Consider the following 20,984-nt stretch of genomic DNA (forward strand, 5'->3'; position numbering starts at 1 on the left):
TGCTTAGTTGGATTTTGTTTTTATTTTTTAGATTCAGTTGTTGATAGTTGTGAGTTTGTTGTCATTTTAGTGTTCATAGTTTTGATCTTCTTTTTGTTAAGTAAGTCCCTTTGACATTTCATATAATAATGGCTTGGTGATGATGAACTCCTTTAGTTTTACAATGTCTGGGAAGCACTGCATCTGCCCTTCCATTCCAAATGATAGGTTTGCTGGATAGAATAATCTTGGTTGTAAGTCCTTGCTTTTCATCATCTTGAACACTTCTTGCCAGTTCCTTCTTGCCTGCAAAGTTTCTTTTGAGAAATCAGCTGAGAGTCTTATAGGCACCCCTTTGTAGGTAACTCTCTGCTTTTCTTTTGCTGCTTTTAAGATTCTCTCTTTATCTTGAACCTCTGGCATTTTAACTATGATGTGTCTTGTTGTGGTCCTTTTTGGGTCTAGCTTGTTTGAGACTCTTTGTACTTACTGGACTCATATGTCTATTTCCTTCGCCAAATTTGGGGAGTTTTCCTTCATTATTTTTTCACATAAGCTTTCAATTTCTTGCTCTTCCTCTTCTCCTTCTGGCACTCCTATGATTAGGATGTCTGCACGTTTAAAGTTGTCCCAGAGGTTCCTAAGCCTCTCCTCATTTTTTTTCAATTCTTGTTTCCTCGCTCTGTACTGGTTGGCTGTTTTTTTATTCCTCATGTTCCAAATCATTGATTTGAACCCTGATTTCCTTCCCTTCACCACTGGTTTTGTGTGTATTTTCCTTCGTTTCACTTAGCGTAGCCTTCACTTCTTCCCTTATGTGTTTACCATACTTAAGCATATCTGTCAAGCCTGTGAGCATCTGTATCACCAGTGTTTTGAATTCTGTGTCTGTTAGGTTGGCTATCTCCTCATCTGTTAGGTTGGCTATCTCCTCCTTGCTTAGTTCTCCCACTGGAAACTTGATCCATTCCCCCTTTTGGGCCATACCTCTCCGTCTCCTCATCTTGACAGGCTCCTTGTTTGTTTGCCTCTGTGTCTTAGGTAGAGCTGTCTCACCTGTTACGTTGTAAGGGGTGGAGCCTTAGGTATTCGTCAGTACAGGGCAACCTGGTTCACCACGTTGTGGCGCTGTGTGTGGGGAAGGGGTCTGAGAGGGAACAATGCTGCTTGCTCAGCACTTGCCCCCTTTCCAGGCACCTCTCCCACTTCCACACCGGACTAGCGCTCCTCTAGCTGTTGCCTTGACTATTGCTCCCAGAGTGGATGGGTCTGTGGATGTTCTAGGACCAGGGGTGGGATGGGGGGGGGGGCCCTTTAAACAAGCGGACTCTGCTGAGAGACTGGCATTTTCTTCCTCCGCTCCAACCCCCACTGGCCTGCACAGTCAGAAGCAATGAGGTTTTATTTTCCCCAGTGCTGGGACTGTGAGCTTCGCAGTCTGATCTGGTCTGGTGCTGGGAGCACCCCCCAGGTGTCCCTTTTGACCCTTTAAAACATGTGACTACACTTTCCGCCAGCCCACCACTGCCACCACACATCGTCCTCTCTGCCCCGGATCTTCCCCTCCTACCTGTCCGGATGAGTATTTCTTCTCTATATCTTTGTTGGACTTCCATGCAGCTCGACTCTGGAACCCACGGTTGTCTCTAGTTTTGAGGCAGCTGTATTCCCTCTCAGTTGTGGAGGGAGACGCAGCGTGTTCATCTAGGCCTCCATCTTGGCTGAAAGTCTACTTTGTTTCTATATTGATTTGTAACTTCATAGAAATAAAATCATACAACATGTAGTCTTTTGCATCTTGCTTCTTTCACTTAGCATAATGTTTTCCAGATTCATCCGCATTGTAGCATGATGAATCAGTACCTCATTCCTTTTTTATTGCCAAATAATATTCCACTGTGAATATACTACAATTTGTTTCTCCATTCGTGCATTGATGGACACTTGGGTTGGCTCTGCCTTTTGGCTATTGTGAATAGAGTTGCTATGAGAAAGGATCACTTGCCACAGTCCCCGCAGTTGCTTGCCCCTGCCTGGGCTGAGGAATATGGGGATGGTAGTTGATCTGCAAAAGGTGAAACAGACTGAAATGAACTGAAATTTACCAGCCTCTTCATCGACCTGTTGCCTGGAGGCTGCAAGTGGTCAACAGTGCTGAACGGGTCAGGACGTCTAATTCACCAAGATGCATGGCACTCCTGTGAACCAGGTGAACCAGGTGGGCAAGGTTGGGGAGGTGGGCGTGAGGCTGCCATCCACAGTCACACCCAGCACCTGTGGGGGGTGCAAAAATGTCTTAAGGAGATACAGGAGGGGCCCGGGAGTGAGTGATGGGGCGGGGCATGCTATGGTGCGCAGTCTGGGCAGGTCCCTCCCAGAAAGTGGTATTTCTGATGTTAGAAGGAGGGGCGTCCTAGGCCGAGGGTGGGAAGGCACTTAGGAGTGAAGGGAAGTCCAAGGGAGGTGGCAAAGCAGGTGGCTTTGTTGTTAAGCTCCAAGGGTGGCACTGAGGCCCTGCAGAGGACGATGGGGAGGAAAATGAAACCAGGGGGACCGCAGGGGTCCGAGGTAGCCTGTGGGTTCCCGACTGCCCACTGGGTGTGCGGTGGGACTGGGAAGACAGGAGAGAAACGGAGTTCCTACGGGGCCTTCTCCCCACGATTGGGCCCTAGGCCCGGGGAAGAGGACGGATGGCTTCCCAAACGCCCCTTTACACCGCAGGAGCAACGGGACCGCCTTCTAACCTTCCCGGATTCTTCGCAGGCCCGGCCTTGGTTATGAGTCCAGGCGGCCCGACGACCAGGGAGGAGTCCAGGTGTGCAAGTGTGCGGATGTGCCATGGCGCTGACGGGCGGGCTCCTGATCCACCCCGACAGCTGGGCGACTTGGGAAATCCGAGAAGAAATCGCGGGCCCAGACCCAGGAGGCAGCGGGTCTTCTGCGGGGAAGGCCGAAACGGGGTGTGCAGCCGGGGAGAAAGGGTCCTGTTTGGGGGTGTGGCTAAGGGCTGAGCAGGAGGGTTTCAGGCATAATTGGGGCCGCTCCAGAGCCAGGATCTGCCAAGGGACTTAAACTTTCAGGAACCCTCTGGGGGCGGGGCCTTCATAGAAGCTGGCGCGCCCGAGGGCTGGGCCGGGCGGGGGCGCAGCGGTGCTTCCGGAGGAGCGGGCGGGCCAGGCGCAGGGCGCAGGGCGGTGCCAGAGGGGCGGAGCGGCGGCTTTTACTTAAGCAACCCCGGTTGCGTACGGACGCCCGACCATGGCTCTGAAGCGCATCCTCTCCGTGGTGCGCTGCGGCACTCCCCGCCTCTCTCCGCTGTCAACGGCGCCAGAGACCCGCGAGCAGTCCGCCGCGGGCCCGGGGCCAGTGCCCGGACGCCGGGCGGCGGAGGCCATGCGGCCGCCGGTGCCTACCGTGGACTTCGGCAACGCGCAGGAGGCGTACCGTAGCCGGCGCAGCTGGGAGCTAGCGCGCAGCCTGCTGGTGCTGCGCCTCTGCGCCTCGCCCGTGCTGTTGGCGCACCACGAGCAGGTGCGAGAATGGGCCGCTGGGTGGGCACCTGCGGGGTCCCCCAGTTCCTCTGCTGGTTCCAGGATGCGATATGAAGGTTCAGAGTGTAAAGAAGGGGCCTCTTGGCCATCGCCTGTTGCGAGGGAAGTCAGGAAGGGAGGTGTTTCCTGCATTCCTTTTGGGGGTCCCTGAATTTTGCTACATCTCAGTACCAACTAAAAACAAAGAAAATTTTAATTTCTGAGCTATATACAGTAATGCAAAGTTGTGCTGGGACATTTTAAATTGAGTGTTTCTCATGTTGCCCAAAGGTGGTATTGAAGGGTTCGTAGCCCAGGACCCCAGAGTTCTCAGTGATCCAGGAACTCCCCAGACACGGCCACTATGAATAGACAGTGAATAGACAGTGTTGGGGAGAAAACAGGAAGCTGCTCAAACATCAAACTTTTAAAACTTTAACTTGGTAACTTTGAAAAGTGTGAGGGCTTTAGGGAATTAAGAAGCAGAACACGGTCTTAGTCACTGTCACTCTGGGGAACAGAGATGCACTTAATTCAAGGCAATCCTGGGGACAGTTTGCAAGGCTGCAGTTGTTGGCGCGAAGGGCTGGAAGGCTCTTGCAGGTGGTGTGATTTTCTCAGGTGAGACTGCCGAGGGCATCGTTCCCTCAGCCCCCAAGGGAGGCTGGACCGAAGAGCAGTGAGCTGCACCTCAGGCTTCACTAAGTAAAAGCCACGCCACAGCAGGTGGGAAGAGAGGGCAGAGGACCAGAAAGTCTCGGAGCTGGGTGCCTCTGAAGGGACTGTGAGGCCAGTGGAGGTGCTGGCCTGGATCCCTCTGGAAGCTGCACTGTCAGGTCTGGAGCCTAAGACTGGAGAAGTGGGGCATCATGGGGCTGCTGGGTGGGACTGGAGTGAGCAGTGCATCCTGTGTACATGGAAGGCAGGGGAAGAGAGGGCCCGGAACCAGCTAGGCCAGATTTTGTCCCAGCACAGCACTGAATTTCCTTTCCTGGGTTTAAAACCAGCAGCGAAGCCAGCCTAGCTGGGAGCCCTAGGCTACCCTGGAAGGGACGTCTCATCTCTGCTCTCTCTGTGATGTCTGCTTGGGGCAAGCCCGGAGGGATGGAGCTGTGGGTGCCCGGAAGAGGCTGGAGGCGCCTCCTGGGCTTTCTCAAATCCTGCCTATGACCTGGGGTCACCCTCAAGGAGCCCACTATCAGTGGGAGGTGCTCTGCATGCCTTGCCCCCACCATGGGACCTGTTTTACCTTTCTCATTGCTGTGGTCCCACTGGTGATGGTAGCCTTGGTGCCTGTTGCTGGAGGAAAAGGGGCAGAGGCCAGACAGACTGCACAGTTGTGGGCCTGTCCTTCCTTGTCCTCTGCCCTGCAGTAAAAATTCCTCCGGCTGAAAGTTTTTCCTGCTGAACGGTGCTGGTTTCTGCATTCCCTGCTGGGGCACTGGTGGTCACTAAAATCTGCTCCGAGGGAGTGTCCATGTGCAGGAGCCAGCCTGAGCTCTTTGCATTGGCTTGGGGCTCCGTGGGAGCCACACTGAGAAGAGATTAGAAAAGCCAGGTCTTCCATGACAAAGGCTCTGTGGTCGGGTGTGAGCCCCTGCAGAAGAGGGTGGTGGAAGGGAACAGTACAGATGGTGACAGTGGCCCTGTCAGAGGCAGGAAGAGAACACCTGCTTCACCTGTGCTCTGCAGGCACCTGTGTTTTACAGTGAAAACTAGAGGGTGTGTTATTGGTGTAAGATTCTACATCCACGAAGGACACCCCCACCTGGAGAAGAAGTGGGGCTGTGCTCATGTCAGGGAGTGCTGCCCAGATGGTTTCAAAGTGGCCACTTTGTGCTGGGGTTCGCTTTACCACTGTCAGCTCCACCCTGGGTGCCTCCCCTTTGCCAGGGTTGAGAGGGTGCGTGACTGGCTCCGTGACCTGGGTGGCCATGCCCTCTGAGCCCTGTCTGCCCTTGGAGCGCAGTGCAAGGTTTATGGGAGGTCATGCATCCAGGGGCCCCATCCCAGGCTTCCTGTCTGTCAATAAAGCGTCTGTCTTGCTCTTGCTCTTTCGATTAGTGGTGGCTGTGACTGCCTCTGCACTCCCCTGGCAGAGCTGCGTAGTTACAACAGAGGCAGCTTGGCCCTCACAGCCTAAATAAATTGTTCACCACGTGACCCTGGATGGGAAAGCCTGCTGGCCTGCGAGGAGACACTTGCCCACCCGGTGTGTCAGAGCTGATGCGTGCACTGCCAGGGGTTCTTTCCCAGAGCCCAGGGATGGCTGTCGCGCCCTGCCTGTTGCTGGGCGGATCTGTGATATGTTCAGGCTTTCCTTCCTGCCAGGCTGCTGGGCTCAACGTGAAGCTGGGGGAGGGAGAGAGACCTGCCCTGCCCTCCCCCGTTAACCCTTTGTTTCCAGTTCTAATCCTCTGTATACAAAATTAACACTTTTCAGTTTCCTTTTCTAATCCTCTTTATACAAACAATGAGACACAATAAAATTAGACACCTAGGGGTGATGGCTTGGAAAACCTCACCCTTGGGATGCCCTGCAGGGATGGCCTGGGGGCATCTCCACCCAGCGCCATCCTGCATTTCAGGGCCTGTCTGCCTTTGGGCCAATGTGGGCTGCTTGGGGCTGGTTTGGGGGTGAAGGTGTTTGGCTTGCTTATGCTTTTGCTTAGAATAGATTGTTCCTTGAAACCCTGATCCCAAAAGATGTTCCCACAATAAAAGAGGTTCTGTTATCCACTGGGTTTGAGAAACCTCAGGCTTGTCCTGTCTTGGAGCTGGGGTGGGGGCAGCAGGCACCCAGGAATTCCCAGACCAGTGGTGGGTGTGCCCTGCCAGCAGCCATCCCTTGAAGCCCCCTTGCCTTGGCAAGCCCCCCCCGCCCCTGGATCTAAGTTAGCAAATACCTCCCACCCTGTTCTCAGTCACCCCTTGGAGTTACCTTGCTTCTCCCTTCTTGTGCATCTCTCCCCCAGTAGGATGTGAGCGCCCTTGTTTTGCGCAGCCTAGAATTGCTCTGGGCAGGAGGCAGCTGCTTAGGACGTTTGAATGAATGATGGCAGAAACTCGGGATGTGATTGGAGGAGGAAGCTGGGTGGTTCGTGGCAGCTGTCTTCCTCAGGGGCATGTCGGTCTGAGCTGCAGGTCCACTGTGGCCCTGGATGACTGGGCTGGGTCCCCACTGGTCCCAGGGTGGGCCCTCATCTCACAGAACTTTGTAGATGGTCCCCAGGCTTATTGTCAGCTTACACCTCACTCCAGCTGAACTGATTCATTCTGAATTTCGCACATGTTCATTCATTCAACAGCTCCTGGAGAGCTGGCCCTTTACCAGGCACTGTTTTAAGTACTTGGGCTAAGCAGTGAACAAACTATTGAAGTCTGGTGCTTGCCTTCTAGAAAGTTGCACCAAATCCTCCTCTTCCTCAGCATAATCTGAGGTGTGTGGAAATGGGGAATGTTAGACGCCCATTGCTGTCTCAGAGAGACCTGCTGTTCACTGCCTTATCCACCCAGCAGGGGTCAGGCACCTGCTGAGTGCTGCTGGGGTTGTCTGTGAGCACGTAGGGCAGAGGATGGCACCTGGGACCCACCCCGCCTGAGCAGTGGGTGACTGACCGTTGCTGCAAGCAGACTAGCAAGCTGCTTTGGGTGGTCTCTACTGTAAAATGGGGACTGTGAGCCAAATTTGGCCCTGGGGAGAGTGTGTCAAGGCTTTGTGGTTGGAGTGAAGAGGGTAGGGAAGCAGGGTGTCCTGCTGGGGACAGGGGAGACTGCTGGCCCAGGACAGCTTCTCCCATTTACCTTTCAGCTGCTTCATCTTGCCAGGAGACTTCTGGGACAAAGGCTGTTTGACAAGCTAATGAAGATGACCTTCTACGGGCAGTTTGTGGCCGGTGAGGACCAGGAGTCCATCCGGCCCCTGATCCAGCATAACAGGGCTTTTGGTGTGGGCTCCATCCTGGACTACGGAGTGGAGGAGGACCTGAGCCCAGAGGAGGCGGAACGCCAGGAGATGGAGTAAGGCCTGCCTGGCCTCTGGCGGTAGCCCCAGAGCACCTCTGGGTGGCCAGGCGCGGGGTGGAGGCTGGGCTGGGAGGAGGCCAGGCCTAGGAGAGCTTCGTCAGCCAAACCACTCGAAGCGCTCCTGGGTTCGGCCCGGGGCTCCTGCGTGTCTGCCCCGTGAGGATTACAGCCCTGGGCTTTCATGGGAGGCCTGCTCTCTGTGAGGCCGGAGGAGCACTGAGAATAGCAGTCGGGCCGCTCTTCCCAAAGCGCATCCCACACTCCGCCTGGTTTTGTACCGTCTGCACCTTGTGAAAGGATTTTGCATTTTTAAATGGTTGAAACGAATCAAAGCAAGAATCATAATTTGTGACGTGGACGTGAAAACTCTATGAGATTCAGATTGCTTTCGCCCTCAGGGGCAGAGTTGAGTAGCTGGAACAGCTGAATGGCCCCCGAGGCTGAGAACAGGGCTACCCAGCTGCTTACAAACGCTGCGCCAGCCCTGGTGCGGAGGCTCCCTGCCCTGCTACAGCGTCTCTGCCGGGTGGGTCCCTGCCCTGCCGAGGGGTCCTGCCGCCCCACCCTTGCCTGGCCCCTGAGAGGGGATATGCAGGTGGGCTCTGCCTGGTGGGTTTGGAGCCTGACAGGCCTCGGGGGAGAAGAGAATCCACAGCCAGGTATGCTGAGGCCTGGGGGCTCCCCCTGAGGTCGCCCACTTGCTGCAGGGCTTGCTCTCTGGGCCGTGAGTGTGGAGACACGTCCAGACCCACCGGGCTGAGTCAGAGTTAGGTCACCCTCTGCTTCCTGGAGTAGAGTCCTTAGGGGAAGTACAGACGAGACCGCTGCAAAACCTGCCATCTCAGGCCGTGGTGTTTGCTCTGGCGCTGGGCGGGAGGGGGGAGGAGGGAAAGGTGTCACATGAGGCTCCTGGCCTGGGAACTGAATGTTCAGAACGTTCAAGCCTCGCAGCGCCCCATTGGCCTGGGGAGCCCAGCCCCTGCGTGGTGATTCGCTGTCTTGAAGGCGGGGGTTCTCTGGCTGAGCACCCCCTCTGTTCCCAGTGGGGCCTGTGGCTTCAGACTAACGGATGAGCTCCATGTCCTGCCGTGTCCGGGTGGGGGCTGAGTGGTTTCACAATGGGATTTTCTCTTTCTGGTTTGAAAAGACTGCTTGCCCAGGGTGGCCTGCCTGGCTTCTTCCTGCCCTGCAAAGGAGCCTGTGCCCTTGGACTGTCCCACTGTTAGTGCCCTTTGTCCTGCAGGAGCACCACTTGGTGGGCTCTGGGATGTGAGTGGTGGTCCCTCCCCGTTCCAACAGGGTGCCCACCATCAATGCCAGTGGCATGTGTCAAGGACTTATGCCCAGCTCTGCTGCCAGAGGCCCTGTGCCTTTGGAGGGGCCCCGGCTGAGAGGTGTGGGACCAGGCCTGCAGGCGCTGGTCCGTGCTGTCAAGGTGCCTGCCTGGCCTCCTGGGTGTTCCTGCCAGAGGTGGCTCTAAACATGCCCACGGACCCTGCTCTTGGTGGCAACGTGGAGGCCACTGCCCCAAATGAAAGCTGCGGGCAGGGAGTGCTGGGCCTGCCTTGGGCGTAACTGTAAAAGACACAGGAAGTAGAGGCATCTGAAGGCCCAGGAGGCCTCCCAAAAGCATGATGAGTGGACCCAGGAAGGCTTCTCAGGGTAGGAAGCAGGATCTCCCTCCTTTGCTGCCTGGCCTACAGTGCACTGGTGGGCGTCTGGAGTGGGGTGGCTGGCGTGGTCACCCCTCACTCTCTGCTTTTCTCTAAAGGCCATCTAGCCAACAAATCATGCAATGCAGCTGCTGAGAGCTGAGCTTGGACATGGCCGAGGGGCGGCTTGGGTCTTCCTGTCACCTCTGCAGACCCCTGGGGCACCGTTCTTGCTCTTCTGCCCCTGCCCTCAGGGGTACTTCGTTCCCTCTTCCATGTCCTGGGCCATGCACATGTGTGTGCATGTATACATGTGTGCACACACTAGATGCTCTCCTTTCCCCCGTGGTGATGTGGCCTCCACTGCACATGGGGACTGCTCTTTGTCTCCTTGTGACCCACCCACCTGACCCATGGCTGTGCAACCCACCCGGCTCCTCTGCTCAGCCCATTTCTAAATTGCGTCCTCTCTGGCCTGTGCCCAGGAGGTTTGAGAATGGAAATAGCCCTGGCCTCCAGCAGCTTTCCTGTTGCTGAGCATGCTGGGAGCGGGAAAGAGAGTCGTCTGAGCCTGGTTATACCAGTCAAGCGGGAATCTCACGGCCCCAGGCCCCTGGGGACCTTTCAGATAGGACGGTTCCCATCTGATGGAAGGCCATCTGCCTTCTAACAACGGTGCGGTTAATGCTCACCTTAGCGTAACGGTGGACTGTGTGGTTACAGAGCAGGCCTGAGTCCTGCCAGCCGCTGTCCTTGCTGGCCAGGCCCCTGCCTCAGTGCGCATGGTGGGATCCCTTGTTGTGCCTCCACTTTAGTGGGTGGCTTTTGCTTGGTTGTACCCGGACCACAGCCTGGAACACCTGAAGCTGGTCTCCTAGGTGCCCTTGCCCAGGGGCCTCAGGTTGGGGGTGGGAATGGGAGCTCTTTGTTCCTGCAGGGAGGTCGTGTGTGGGACCCACATTATCACATACCTCGCCCTCTCTCTTCGGTTACATCAAGTACTTGCTTTTGATTGGCATGAGGTGGCCGGAGTAGTGGCTGCCAGTGTAGCTCACATTCTTGTCCCCAGGCTGCGGCCTCATGGCCCATACACTGTGTGGGGAGCCCGTGACCACTCTGGATCCTGACCTAGGTGTTCTGCCTCATGGTCCTGGATTCAGACCCTGGGGTTGTACAGTTGGTTGCCTGTCCCCATTTCTCGTCATTCCTGCCTGACCTCGCAGTCCTGTCTTTTCTTCAGAAGATACTCCTTCAAGGACTTAGTCCATGTGCTAGGCTGTTCAGAGAACCCTCACCTAGCAGGTGGTCTTACTTCTCATCCACGCTATGGAAGGGCTCCACCCACGGGAAACCTGAGGCTTCTCCAGGATGCAGGGCTTGGAGGCCAGGCCAGGCCCATGTGGGTGCTGCTGCCCCTCCTGGCTCAGAGGAGGTGAAGGGAAGCCTGGGTGGGTGGGGCACATGAGTCACTCTTACCTGCCCTGGCGAACCCAGTCCTCTGCACACAGCCTTCCATCCTGAAGTTCAGGGCTCAGCCTCTAGTTTTCTCTCCTCCTGATGGTTCCGTGCCTGTCAGTTGTGCCTAAGGTGCATGACCCTGACCCTTGTCCTTTCCCTTCCCGAAGGTCCTGCACCTCAGCAGCAGAGAGGATGGACAGAGGTAAGAGGCCGCCGTTCACCAACAGGTGCTCTCAGCTCCATCCCCCTGTTCTCCTCACGCCCCTGTGGCCTGGGACCTGGACGGGGGACACCGCCAGCCCATGTCCAAGGGCACCCAAGTATGCTGCCTCATCCTCACAACCCTTGGTTGGTCTGGGCTCTGCCTTCCCGGCCCAGGCCAGCCATGTGGCTAGGGGCTCTTCCAGGGGGAGCAGTGGGTCCAGGGTCAGGTGGCACTGGGCACTGGCAAACAGCTGACAGCACAGGGCAGGGGGGCTGCAGGGCATCTTGTGTGCTGGGCTGAGCTTGGAGCCGGGTGCGGAGCCGGGTGAGCACTCTGGCCGTTTGTAGGTGCTGATAAGCGGGAGAAGCAGTACCAGGTCCACCGGGCCTTTGGAGACCGCAGGGACGGCGTCATCAGTGCCCGCACCTACTTCTACGCCAACGAAGCCAGGTGTGACAGCCACATGGAGACGTTCCTGCGCTGCATTGAGGCTTCAGGTGAGGCCCTGCCCTTGGCTGGCTGTCCGCTGGCCAGGCCCTGCCTGCGCCGACCTGTGGCGGGGGTCGGAGAGGGCAGTGAATGAGAGGCCCGGGCTGGAGCGCTCGCTCAGGGCTTCCTCTCTGTCTGGGCCGCCCTGATGATCGCAAGGATGACCGGGGGTGACATGGGGAAGCTGCAGGCTTGGTTTAAGTCACACTGGGGTCACCCCTGCATCCAGCACCTCCACGAAGACCCCGGCTGCCTCCAGGGTGGGCTTCCCGCCCTTTTCCTGGGTGCAGGTGCCCAGTGTGGACCTATGGGAAGGCTCTGGTGGGCTCTCGGTTCTGGCGGGGGCAAGACTGGTCACGCACGGGTCTGCCGAGGGCTGCGCTGTTCAGGGAGCTAGTGCGCGGCCCACCTCCTCACACAGCCTTGTGACGGGGCACTGCCCAGGGAGGCGTCACTGAGGCATTTGTGTCCTGTAGTCTTCTGAAACCCACCAGGTTACAGTGCCACCCCACAGTGAATCCCCAGCAGCCCCCGAGGCAGAAAAGGGGGTTCCTCACTTTCCAAACACTAAGAAACGGGAGTGAGCGAAGGTCAGAAGCAGCCTTCTAAGAGTGGCGCTGGGGACACCCCGGCCGGTCAGGCAGACACTTGGCTGCCCTGTGCCCAGTGCTGGGGCCTCTCTGTGCCTCCCTTCCCACCCTTCTTGGGGACAGATAGGCAGGAGGCTCCCACAGAAGCAAAGACACATTCTGGAAGCTGGAGGACAGATACAAATGTAGTGGCTGAGCAAGTTCCACCCTCTAGCCTGCTTTCTGCTCTGCGATTCTGTGTTCTGTGAGCTCCCCCAGGCAGCCTGGGTGCTGATGGCATGGGAGAGGAAACTGAGGCAGGGAGAAGAAGGGTGATCGTCAGGGCTGTGTAGGAATGGGCAGGTCTGCATTCACTGGTTATGCATGACTGCAGGCTCCTGGTCCTCTCCCCACGCCTCCTCTGGAGCCCTAAGGGCCCTTCCTATGACTTCCCACAGGTGGAGCCTGTGACGATGGCTTCTCGGCCATTAAGCTCACCGCGCTGGGGAGACCCCAGTTTTTGGTAAGTGCTAGAAACTTCTACATCCAGAGAGGTTTGCAGGACCTGGGGGCAGCTATAAGCATTAAGTGAAAGCTCATGTGCCAGCACCTTGGGGCTGGGAGCCAGGTACAAAGGTGGGACGCGGTGGGGGCCCAGGGGCTACATGGGGGTCCCAGGGGCAGGGAGCTGGGCATGCACCTGGGACAGCAGCTCTGACATGCATTTGCAGCTGCAGTTCTCAGATGTGCTGACCAAGTGGAGACGGTTCTTTCACCAAATGGCTGCAGAGCAAGGGAAGGCCGGGCTGGCCGCCATGGACACGAGGCTGGAGGTGGCAGCACTGCAGGTGGGCAGCCCTTCCCTGGTGGTGAGACTGGGTCGACATGGTGGGGCTGGGAGGTGCCCTGCCCAGGAGGCACTGGCTGGGCGGTATCTGGGGTGGGCTCCCAGAGCTGCTCCCGGGCCTGCGGCCCACCCTGAAGCTGCTAGGGTTCGACTGGGAAGGAATCTGACCTGAGGATGGACAGGTGGGTGGTGGAGGGGCTGGCCCTGTGGGTAGCAGAGTGCTGCGGAGCTGCAGGGACAGGAAGGGGACATGAGGAACCTGTGGGGATAGACTCACCTATGGATCAGAAACCGAGCCTGAACCATCTCCTGTTCTTGTTAACAGTGTAGTCAAGTCAAAACAGATCACAAACCAACAGGCAGGAGACACTAAGTGTCAGTGAATGGGGCTGGGGGATGCCAGGGGACCGACACCTTCTCACTTCTCAAGGAAAGCGTGGCCAAGCTGGGCATTGCATCCAGGAAGGAGATTGAGACCTGGTTCACAGCAGAGACCCTGGGCGTGTCCGGGTAAGAGCAGCGCCAGGCTGAAAAGATGGGAGCATCTGCCCGTCTGGCCGTGGTTCCAACTGTGTCCCCAAAGCCTCTCCAAGTCCTGGTCACCCTCCTTGAGTCTGTATACCTTGGAATGACGGCACCAAAGAAAACTCTTCCCTGAAATGCACAGAATGGGAGCTGCCAGGGAACCCGGAGGCCACAGATGAGGGTCCGAGGCTTGGGTACAGGGGCGGGTGACTGCCACTCAGCAGGAGTGCCAGCCATCCCTGGGCCACACACGGCAGATAGTGAAGGGTCAGGGTAGCTGAGACTCGAAGAGCCCCCGGCTGCACCCTTAGGTGCAGGGGCCTGGGACTGAGGTCACCAGGGCCCGTGGGCTGGCAGCAGGATGCTGTGTGCTCAAATGCTGTGTCTGCTTCTGTCTGGTCCCTGCGTGTGGCTCTTCCCCAGCCTGACACAGCCCATAGTGGTCGTGGTGCAGGCCCTGGGCTTTCATAGATGCCGCTGCCCCTCTGCAGAACATGCTTATGTTTTGGTTTTCATTTTTAAAACAGAGGACATTTACACTTTATCTGTCTTTTGAAACTGAATTCTGAGGCAGGTTCTGCAGGGATTGGGTTTGGGGGTGCTCTTTTTAGGGATAGGGCTGGTTTGGAGTCTAGGCTCCCCAACAGATCTTGATACCCATGGGTAAAGCTACCTGGCTGGACGGAGGAGCTGCTGCTGCCAATCTACTGACCCACCTCTCCTGCAGCACCCTGGACCTGCTGGACTGGAGCGGCCTCATTGACAGCAAGACTGAGCTCTCCAAGCACCTGGTGGTTCCTAATATGCAGGTGATGCTACACCCCTCGCCACTGAGCCCTGTCTCAGAGGGTTCCGGCCAGGAAGGGCAATGTTCCCTGTTGCCTACCCTGGGCCATGAGGCCCTGTGGTGTAGGGGGACAAAGACAGATCCACTAGTGCCCCACAGGGTGGGACACAGACCCATGAGGAGAGGGGTGTCTGGGGAACCTTCCCCACCCATCTGTCCTTGCATGCTGGGTAACCCCAAACCTCACTGGCCTGAAAGGGCAGCACATATTATTCCTCTTCACAGTTCTGGGTGGTTCTCGGAGTTTCCCTTGCATTTGTATTCAATGGGTGGCGGAAGCTGGGGTTATTGTGGAGGTGGAGGGTCCCCACTCACACGGCTGGCTGTCGGCCAGAGCTTCCTCACCATGTGGCCAGTGGGTTCCCAGTGTGAGTGTCCCCGGGAGCCATGCAGAAGCTCTGTCACCTTTTCTAGCCTAGTCCCAGGAGTCCCACAGCATCACCTCTGCCCGACTCGGGTGGTTAAAAGTAAGTTCACTAGGCTGGCCTGTGTTCGGCAGGGAGGGGTGAGATCCCTCCTGCCCGTGAGAGGGTGTCCGGTGATTTGCGGCCATGTTGAAGCCACCTCTTAAGCTGGGACATGAGCAAGCAGCAGAAGCAAACACTGCCTTCTGCAAACCTCCAGTCTCAGCCACCTGAGGGCCCAGCCCCCAGACTGGGACATTGAGGACTCCCTCCTCGCAGAGCGCCCTGGACATGGTTTGCAGGCAGGTGGGGTGAGCAGGGGCCTCGTGCTGCTCAGGCCCGCAGAGCATGCCCACCGCCTCCAGCACCAGGCCACTGCTGACCTGCCAGCTCCCTGAAGACCACCATCTGGAGGTGGAGCCCCCTGTGCCATCAGCTGTGCAGCGTGGCTGTTCCCGTAGCTGCGGTTCTTTCTCTGAGCCCACTCCTTGCTTGGGGCTGAGACATTCCCAGTGATTGGATGAGTCAAGGGTAGCTTTTTTCTGCCCCAAGGGAGCAGAAGTGGGGACCCTCCGGGGGTACTGGGGAGGTTATGGGAGCAGATACCTTGGGGGCAGGTCTGACCCGAGGCAGCTGGCTCTGGCAGTAGGAGGGGCTGGCCGACTGGCTGTGAGATTACGCCTCCAAGTGGCCTTGTTTCTGGGTCAGCAACTGGCCTCTGGGCAGGACACTGATCTTCGCGCACAAACAGGGTGGCGGAGGGGCCAGGATGAGGGGGTCACGCTGGTCCTGGGGACCAGGCAACAGGTATTGGTAGGCTGGGGGGTAGCACTGGCTTTAAGAGTGTGGTCCATGGCCCTGCTGTGGCCTGACCACACGCTGCCCCCTCAGACAGGACAGCTGGAGCCTCTGCTGTCAGGGTTCACGGAGGAGGAGCAGCAGCAGATGACGAGGATGCTGCAGAGAATGGACGTCCTGGCCAAGGTCGAGGGCCTGGGATGCACCCGGGGGCTGGCGGGCACCTGTCTCACCTGAGCCCCCAACAAACCTTCTCTCCCACCCCTGACCTCTAAGAAAGCCACAGAGGTGGGGGTGCGGCTGATGGTGGACGCCGAGCAGACCTACTTCCAGCCGGCCATCAGCCGCCTGACGCTGGAAATGCAGCGCAAGTTCAACGTGGAGAAGCCGCTCATCTTCAACACGTACCAGTGCTACCTCAGGGTGCGGCCCGCTGCCTCCCCGACCTGCAGGCCACGGCACGGAGGGAAGGCCGGCTCCTCCTCTGGGCCCCAGATCCCAGACCAGGGCATCGAAGGGGCAGGAAGAGGATGAAGGAGCTTGTTTAGCGTCCACTTAATGTGCTTGAACCCCCAGATTTCAGAGCCTTCACGAATGACCACTTTCTCCCCCCTCTTAGTCCGGGTCCCTCTGAGGATCTGCTGAAAGCTCTGGGCCCTTCTCCAGGAGATGGGGCTAGAATTTTGCATGCTTCTCAGTAACACGTCAGGGTGGGGTCCCTGGGCACAAACCTAGAATGGGCTGCTTGGGGACCAGTGGTGTTTAGAGGCTGTGTGGGTGGGGGGGCTATCCAGGCAGGCTGTCACCCCCAAGCCAGCCCGAGGGGACTGGCATGTACTGTGGCTGCTGGCACCTGGCCTGCCCCCTCAAAGGACTGCCTCGAGGCCAAGGCTGCAGGTGGCCCCACTGTCACCATTCCTTGAGGACAGAGGTTAAAGGGGCTCCCTCACTGATGCCTGTCTCCCAGATCCCCTGGCACCCACAGGGCACTGGGCACCTCCCTCAGCCAGCTGCTGCCGCCCTGGTGCCCTGGTGCTCTGGGGCCCAGCAAGGCCCTCGGGGGGCTGGCTGCAGGGGGCTGACCTAGTTATCGACTTTGGGCCTTGACTGCAGGATGCCTATGACAGTGTCACCCTGGACGTGGAACTGGCTCGCCGTGAGGGCTGGTGTTTTGGAGCCAAGTTGGTGCGGGGAGCATACATGGCCCAGGAGCGGGCGCGTGCTATGGAGATTGGCTACGAGGACCCCATCAACCCCACGTATGAGGCCACCAACGCCATGTACCACAGGTGCGCCCATCCTCCTCGGGTCCCAGAGCCTCGCCCACCTGGGGAGGGAAGCGTGGAAGTGGTGAGGGAAGTGCGCCTCCTTGGTGCTGGAGCTGACCCGCCAGACCCCCATCTGAAGGGGGCGCAGCCCGCAGGTCAGAAGCCTCTGGTAGGAGCAAGACTTTTTTGCCCTGAGGCCTGAACTGATTATTTTCTCTGCTTTTGTTTTACTATTTCAAACACATTAAGGTGGCTTTTTAATATAGAAAAGTACTGAATAAAACTCAACTGCTGAGAACCTCCCCCCACTGCGCTCACCGTGTTCCGGGGACCTCCGGTTGTCCTGTCTCCCTCTTGCTGTGTTTATCTTGGTGATATCTGATGCAGTGTGGGCAGACCGGCCTCCTGCTTTTTCTCCGAGGCTGTGTGTGTGTGGATGTGTTGTGAACTCAGAGAGACCGAGAGCCTCCCCTCGCCGCCTCGCGTTGGCAGGTGTGGGCCACGTGGTGGCTGGTGTGCGCGCTCAGGCTTCTGTCCTTGCCTTTCTGGCGAAGCTGTATCTGGATCCCCCAGGTCAGCGTGCAGACCACTAACAGCCAGCACAGGGGGCCTGTGCTTTTTTGCGTCCCTACGAGCTTAAGGTGGTTTGGTGTCCTGTTGCCACAAAGGTGATCCAGGGCACACCCTGTCCCCGTCTTTGTACCCACAGGCGAGGACACAGCTGTTGCTGGAAATGGAATTGCTGGGTTGCTTTCACTGCCAGATGGAGGCGCTATTTGGTGCTCCCCCAGCTCAGGGAGCCCCCTGACCCTTAAGTTTCCTTGAAGACCCTTTCCCGAAGTGAAGCTGTGTCTGTCCTGGGCACACAGGGCACTGTGCCTTAGCTAGTCCCCTCTGAATGTCTAACCCCGGCGCTGCTCCTCTCTTCTTTCTTACGAGGTGCTGAGGAGGCACAGGTGCTCCTTGACTTGGTCCCGTCACCATGGGCGCCTTTGGGAGGAGCGGGCTTACTGGATGGCCCTGGGCCTGCCTATGGCCTTGGCCACTGCGGGGGATTCTGCAGACCCCCGCTCATGGGCCACTGTCCCCAGGTGCCTCAATTATGTCCTGGAGGAGCTGAAGCACAACGCAAAAGCCAAAGTGATGGTGGCCTCCCACAACGAGGACACCGTGCGCTTCACGTTGCGCAGGTAGGTGCGCCCCTCCCACAGCTGTCCCGACGCTCCCTGCTTAGGGAGGGGCTTGGGTGAGCAGCCCGGAAGCATGTAAGGGGGACCTGCCACACAGTGGGCGTTTGGGGGGAGCTTCTGTAGGGCAAGCTGGAGTGGTGGCTTTGGTGCTTCATAGGCTCCTGCCTGGCAGGTCTGGCTGGGCATCAGCTCTACTGTAGCAAAAGGCTATTTGCGGCTAATTTGGTTTTTGAGGTCTCTGAGGCTTGGCCTCTTTATAAACACCCCCCACCACCGCCGCCGCCCCCCGCCATGGAGCAAAACTTTGTCTGGCAGAACCCTTACAAGTCAAATATAGGAAAAAAGTGAAGCAAATCCTTAAATATTCCGTGTTTTTTTATCTCACGTTTGAACCCAAGCAGCGCCACACCACAGCTTCTAGTTCCCCTGCCTCTCCCATCTCTGCCCTCCTGGGGCTTGGGCCCTGCAGGGGTCTTGCTGGCTCTCAGGTTTCCCAGGAGGAAAGCAGGAGCACCCCAAGCCCAAGACTTGCTGCTTAGTGGGGCCTCCCAAGGCAGCAGTGAAGGTGCAGGTGGGGTGAGCCGACTGGCGTCTGAAGCCCATTCAGTAACGTCACCGTTTGTGCTTTGCTCACGATGGTGCTTTTTCAGTCTGAATGGGCAACGGAGGCCCAGCCCGGCCCCCGCGTGGTACAAGCCCCCATCTGTGCCCTGGGAGGAGCTGCAGGCACACGCCGACTGCAGGACGCCACTGGAGCATCCCCTCAGCTACAGTGGCAGCCCTGCGTCACAGGGCCATGTTCCAGCGGCAGACAGAGGCCAGGGGCACAGGGTGGGGATCAGGCCGCTCTGGACTGGGTGGCCCCAGCATTGAAGGCCAGCCCTGAGGGACAGCCCTCACACAGATATCCAGGGGTCCTCATGCTCCTGATGCTCTGGGAGCCTGGGGTGGGTCGCAGGGCTCCGTGGCAGGGCAGTGAGGGGATCCCCAGGGGCAGGCACACACCTGGCCTGCAGCTGGGTAGGTGCGAGGACCCAGGCTGAACAGGCCCCTGGGGGCGGTAAAAGGTGGGGAGGTGGAGATGGGGCAGCCCAGAGTGCTGACGCAGGCAGGCAAGCCTGGACAGACAGCTGTAGGAAGCTGCTGGAGATAAATGTGGAACCATCAAGCAGATACTGCAAACCCTGGGAGTGGGTGTGAGGTCCTATGAAGGAGGGTGTGAAGGCAGGAGAAGGTGCTGGGTAGAGGTGGGGCCCCACCGACACCCGAGTGGTGCTAACAGAAGTGTGAGCCACATCTATTAATTCTGTGTTCTGGTAGCCACGTTAAAAGAAAAAGATGAGCTTAATTTCAGTAACACATTTCAATTAACCCAACATATTCAAAATATTACCATCTAAACGTGAATTTGGTATTTCTGAAAAACAGCGAGATATTCTGCATTCTTCTTTCATACCAAATCTTCACAATCGCACGTGTTTCACACTTGTAGCACCAGCCACCTTCCAGACTCGGTGGCCACTGGTGGCTGCCACAGGGACAGAGCAGCTGGCCAGGGGATGACCAGGGGCCTGGCTGGGGTGTGGGCTCTGGGCCCGTGGCGCGAAGCAGCACAGCGGGACAAAGGGGCAGTGGGAGGGCTGTGAGCCGCCCCGAGTAGGCTGCTGGGTGGGCCTCCCCCCTGGGTCAGAGCACTAGCAACGGGAGCCGGAGCATGCAGGAGCGGAGGCTGGCTAGGGAAGGAGGGAACTTGGGAGCTGCGGGCTGAGGCAGGAGCGGGAGGGCAGAGGCTCAGTCTGGGCAAGACGAAGCTTATACCTACGCTCCACCCTGCAGGGGAGGGAGGGTGGTGGAGAGGCTCAGAGCTAGCACCGGGGCCTGGGCTTCACCTGCTGCCCTGCCCGGTTACAGGATGGAGGAGCTGGGCCTGCACCCCGCCGACTGCCAGGTGTACTTCGGACAGCTGCTGGGCATGTGTGACCAGATCAGCTTTCCACTGGGTGAGCTGGGCCTCCCTGGGAGAGGGTGGGCGTGTCGGGGCCGGGACTCACTGCCTCTGCCTGTGCACGCAGGCCAGGCCGGCTTCCCCGTGTACAAGTACGTGCCCTACGGCCCGGTGATGGAGGTGCTGCCCTACCTGTCCCGCCGTGCCCTGGAGAACAGCAGTATCATGAAGGGTGCCCAGCGGGAGCGGCAACTGCTATGGCAAGAGCTCAAACGGAGGCTCTGCACAGGCGGCCTCCTCCACCGCCCAGCCTAGTCTGTGGGCCACCACCACCGCCACCTGCCACCAGACTTTGCCTCCCCGGGCCCTCAGGCTGGGGCACATGGGGTCTGTGTGGCCCCTGGGCCGATGCTGCTTTCACACCCAAGACTGTGTGACCCCTGGCCCCTACCCAGGATGTGGGCACTCAGGTGTAGGCTCAGTTTGATACCTGCCAAAGCCACAGAGACTGCCAGGAGCTGCCCTTTGAGTGGGCACTGCCCCGTCTGTCTACCCCCATGATCTTAGACCCAAAGGCCAACCTTCCACCAGGGTCTAAATCATATAACGAAAGCCCCACCGGTGGCCAGTGGCCAGTGGCCAGGCTGAGAACAGGGGGGCTGATCAATAAACCACTGTTTCTGCAGTTAAGAGCCCTGAAAGCCCTTCCTGGGGGGCCTTCAGGTGGGGGTCAGCAGCAGAGTGGGAGTCGCTCCAATGGCCTAAGAAATCTTACCCGTCTGCCTCTCCTGGATCATGTGCCCCTGGGGGCCAGGCCCACACCTCCCTTCAGGCTGTGCCACAGACCCTGTCATGCCATGCAGCACACCCCCACCCCCACAGCCTAAGACAACAGCAGGGCTACCAGGCTCAGACCAAGGCAAACAGGATGCCCCATGCTGGGGCTCTCCCTCCCTCCCTCCAACCCTTCCTGCTGCCCTATGCCTGTGACCCACACCAGGCTCCTGCTGCTCTGATAGGAGCAGGCCCATGGCTGCCCCCAACCCCAGTCTTCAGCTGCCCGCCCCATGGAGCAGACTGGACGTGGTCCCAGTGCTCCGGGGAAAGGTGGTGGGGTGGGGCCGGGGCTGCAGGAGGGACGCCCCAGGGAGAGGCCTCTGACGGGTACCCTCCGCCAGTTCCTCTGCAGGCTATGCAGCTACCAGGCGAGGGCTGCAGCTGTGCCCTGGTCATGACAGGCACCAGGGCTGTC

At 58.2% G+C, this 20,984-nt stretch overlaps 1 protein-coding gene across 1 annotated transcript; it reads left to right on the top strand.

Moving 5' to 3' along the window:
- The first annotated feature begins 3,208 nt into the window (after positions 1–3,208).
- Positions 3,209–20,422, top strand: PRODH (proline dehydrogenase 1). Its single transcript, XM_090257619.1, has 14 exons — positions 3,209–3,510; positions 7,321–7,529; positions 10,813–10,847; positions 11,198–11,347; positions 12,367–12,431; positions 12,640–12,756; positions 13,186–13,265; positions 14,008–14,089; positions 15,423–15,515; positions 15,606–15,752; positions 16,443–16,618; positions 17,689–17,787; positions 19,699–19,787; positions 19,860–20,422. The coding sequence occupies exons 1-14, from the start codon at positions 3,238–3,240 to the stop codon at positions 20,045–20,047; spliced, it is 1,803 nt and encodes a 600-aa protein (XP_090113745.1). The 5' UTR covers positions 3,209–3,237; the 3' UTR covers positions 20,048–20,422.
- Positions 20,423–20,984: the final 562 nt, after the last annotated feature.

This window comes from Furipterus horrens, unplaced genomic scaffold, assembly GCF_987537825.1.
Source record: "Furipterus horrens unplaced genomic scaffold, mFurHor1.1.pri manual_scaffold_11, whole genome shotgun sequence".
In the NCBI taxonomy this organism is placed as follows: domain Eukaryota; kingdom Metazoa; phylum Chordata; class Mammalia; order Chiroptera; family Furipteridae; genus Furipterus; species Furipterus horrens.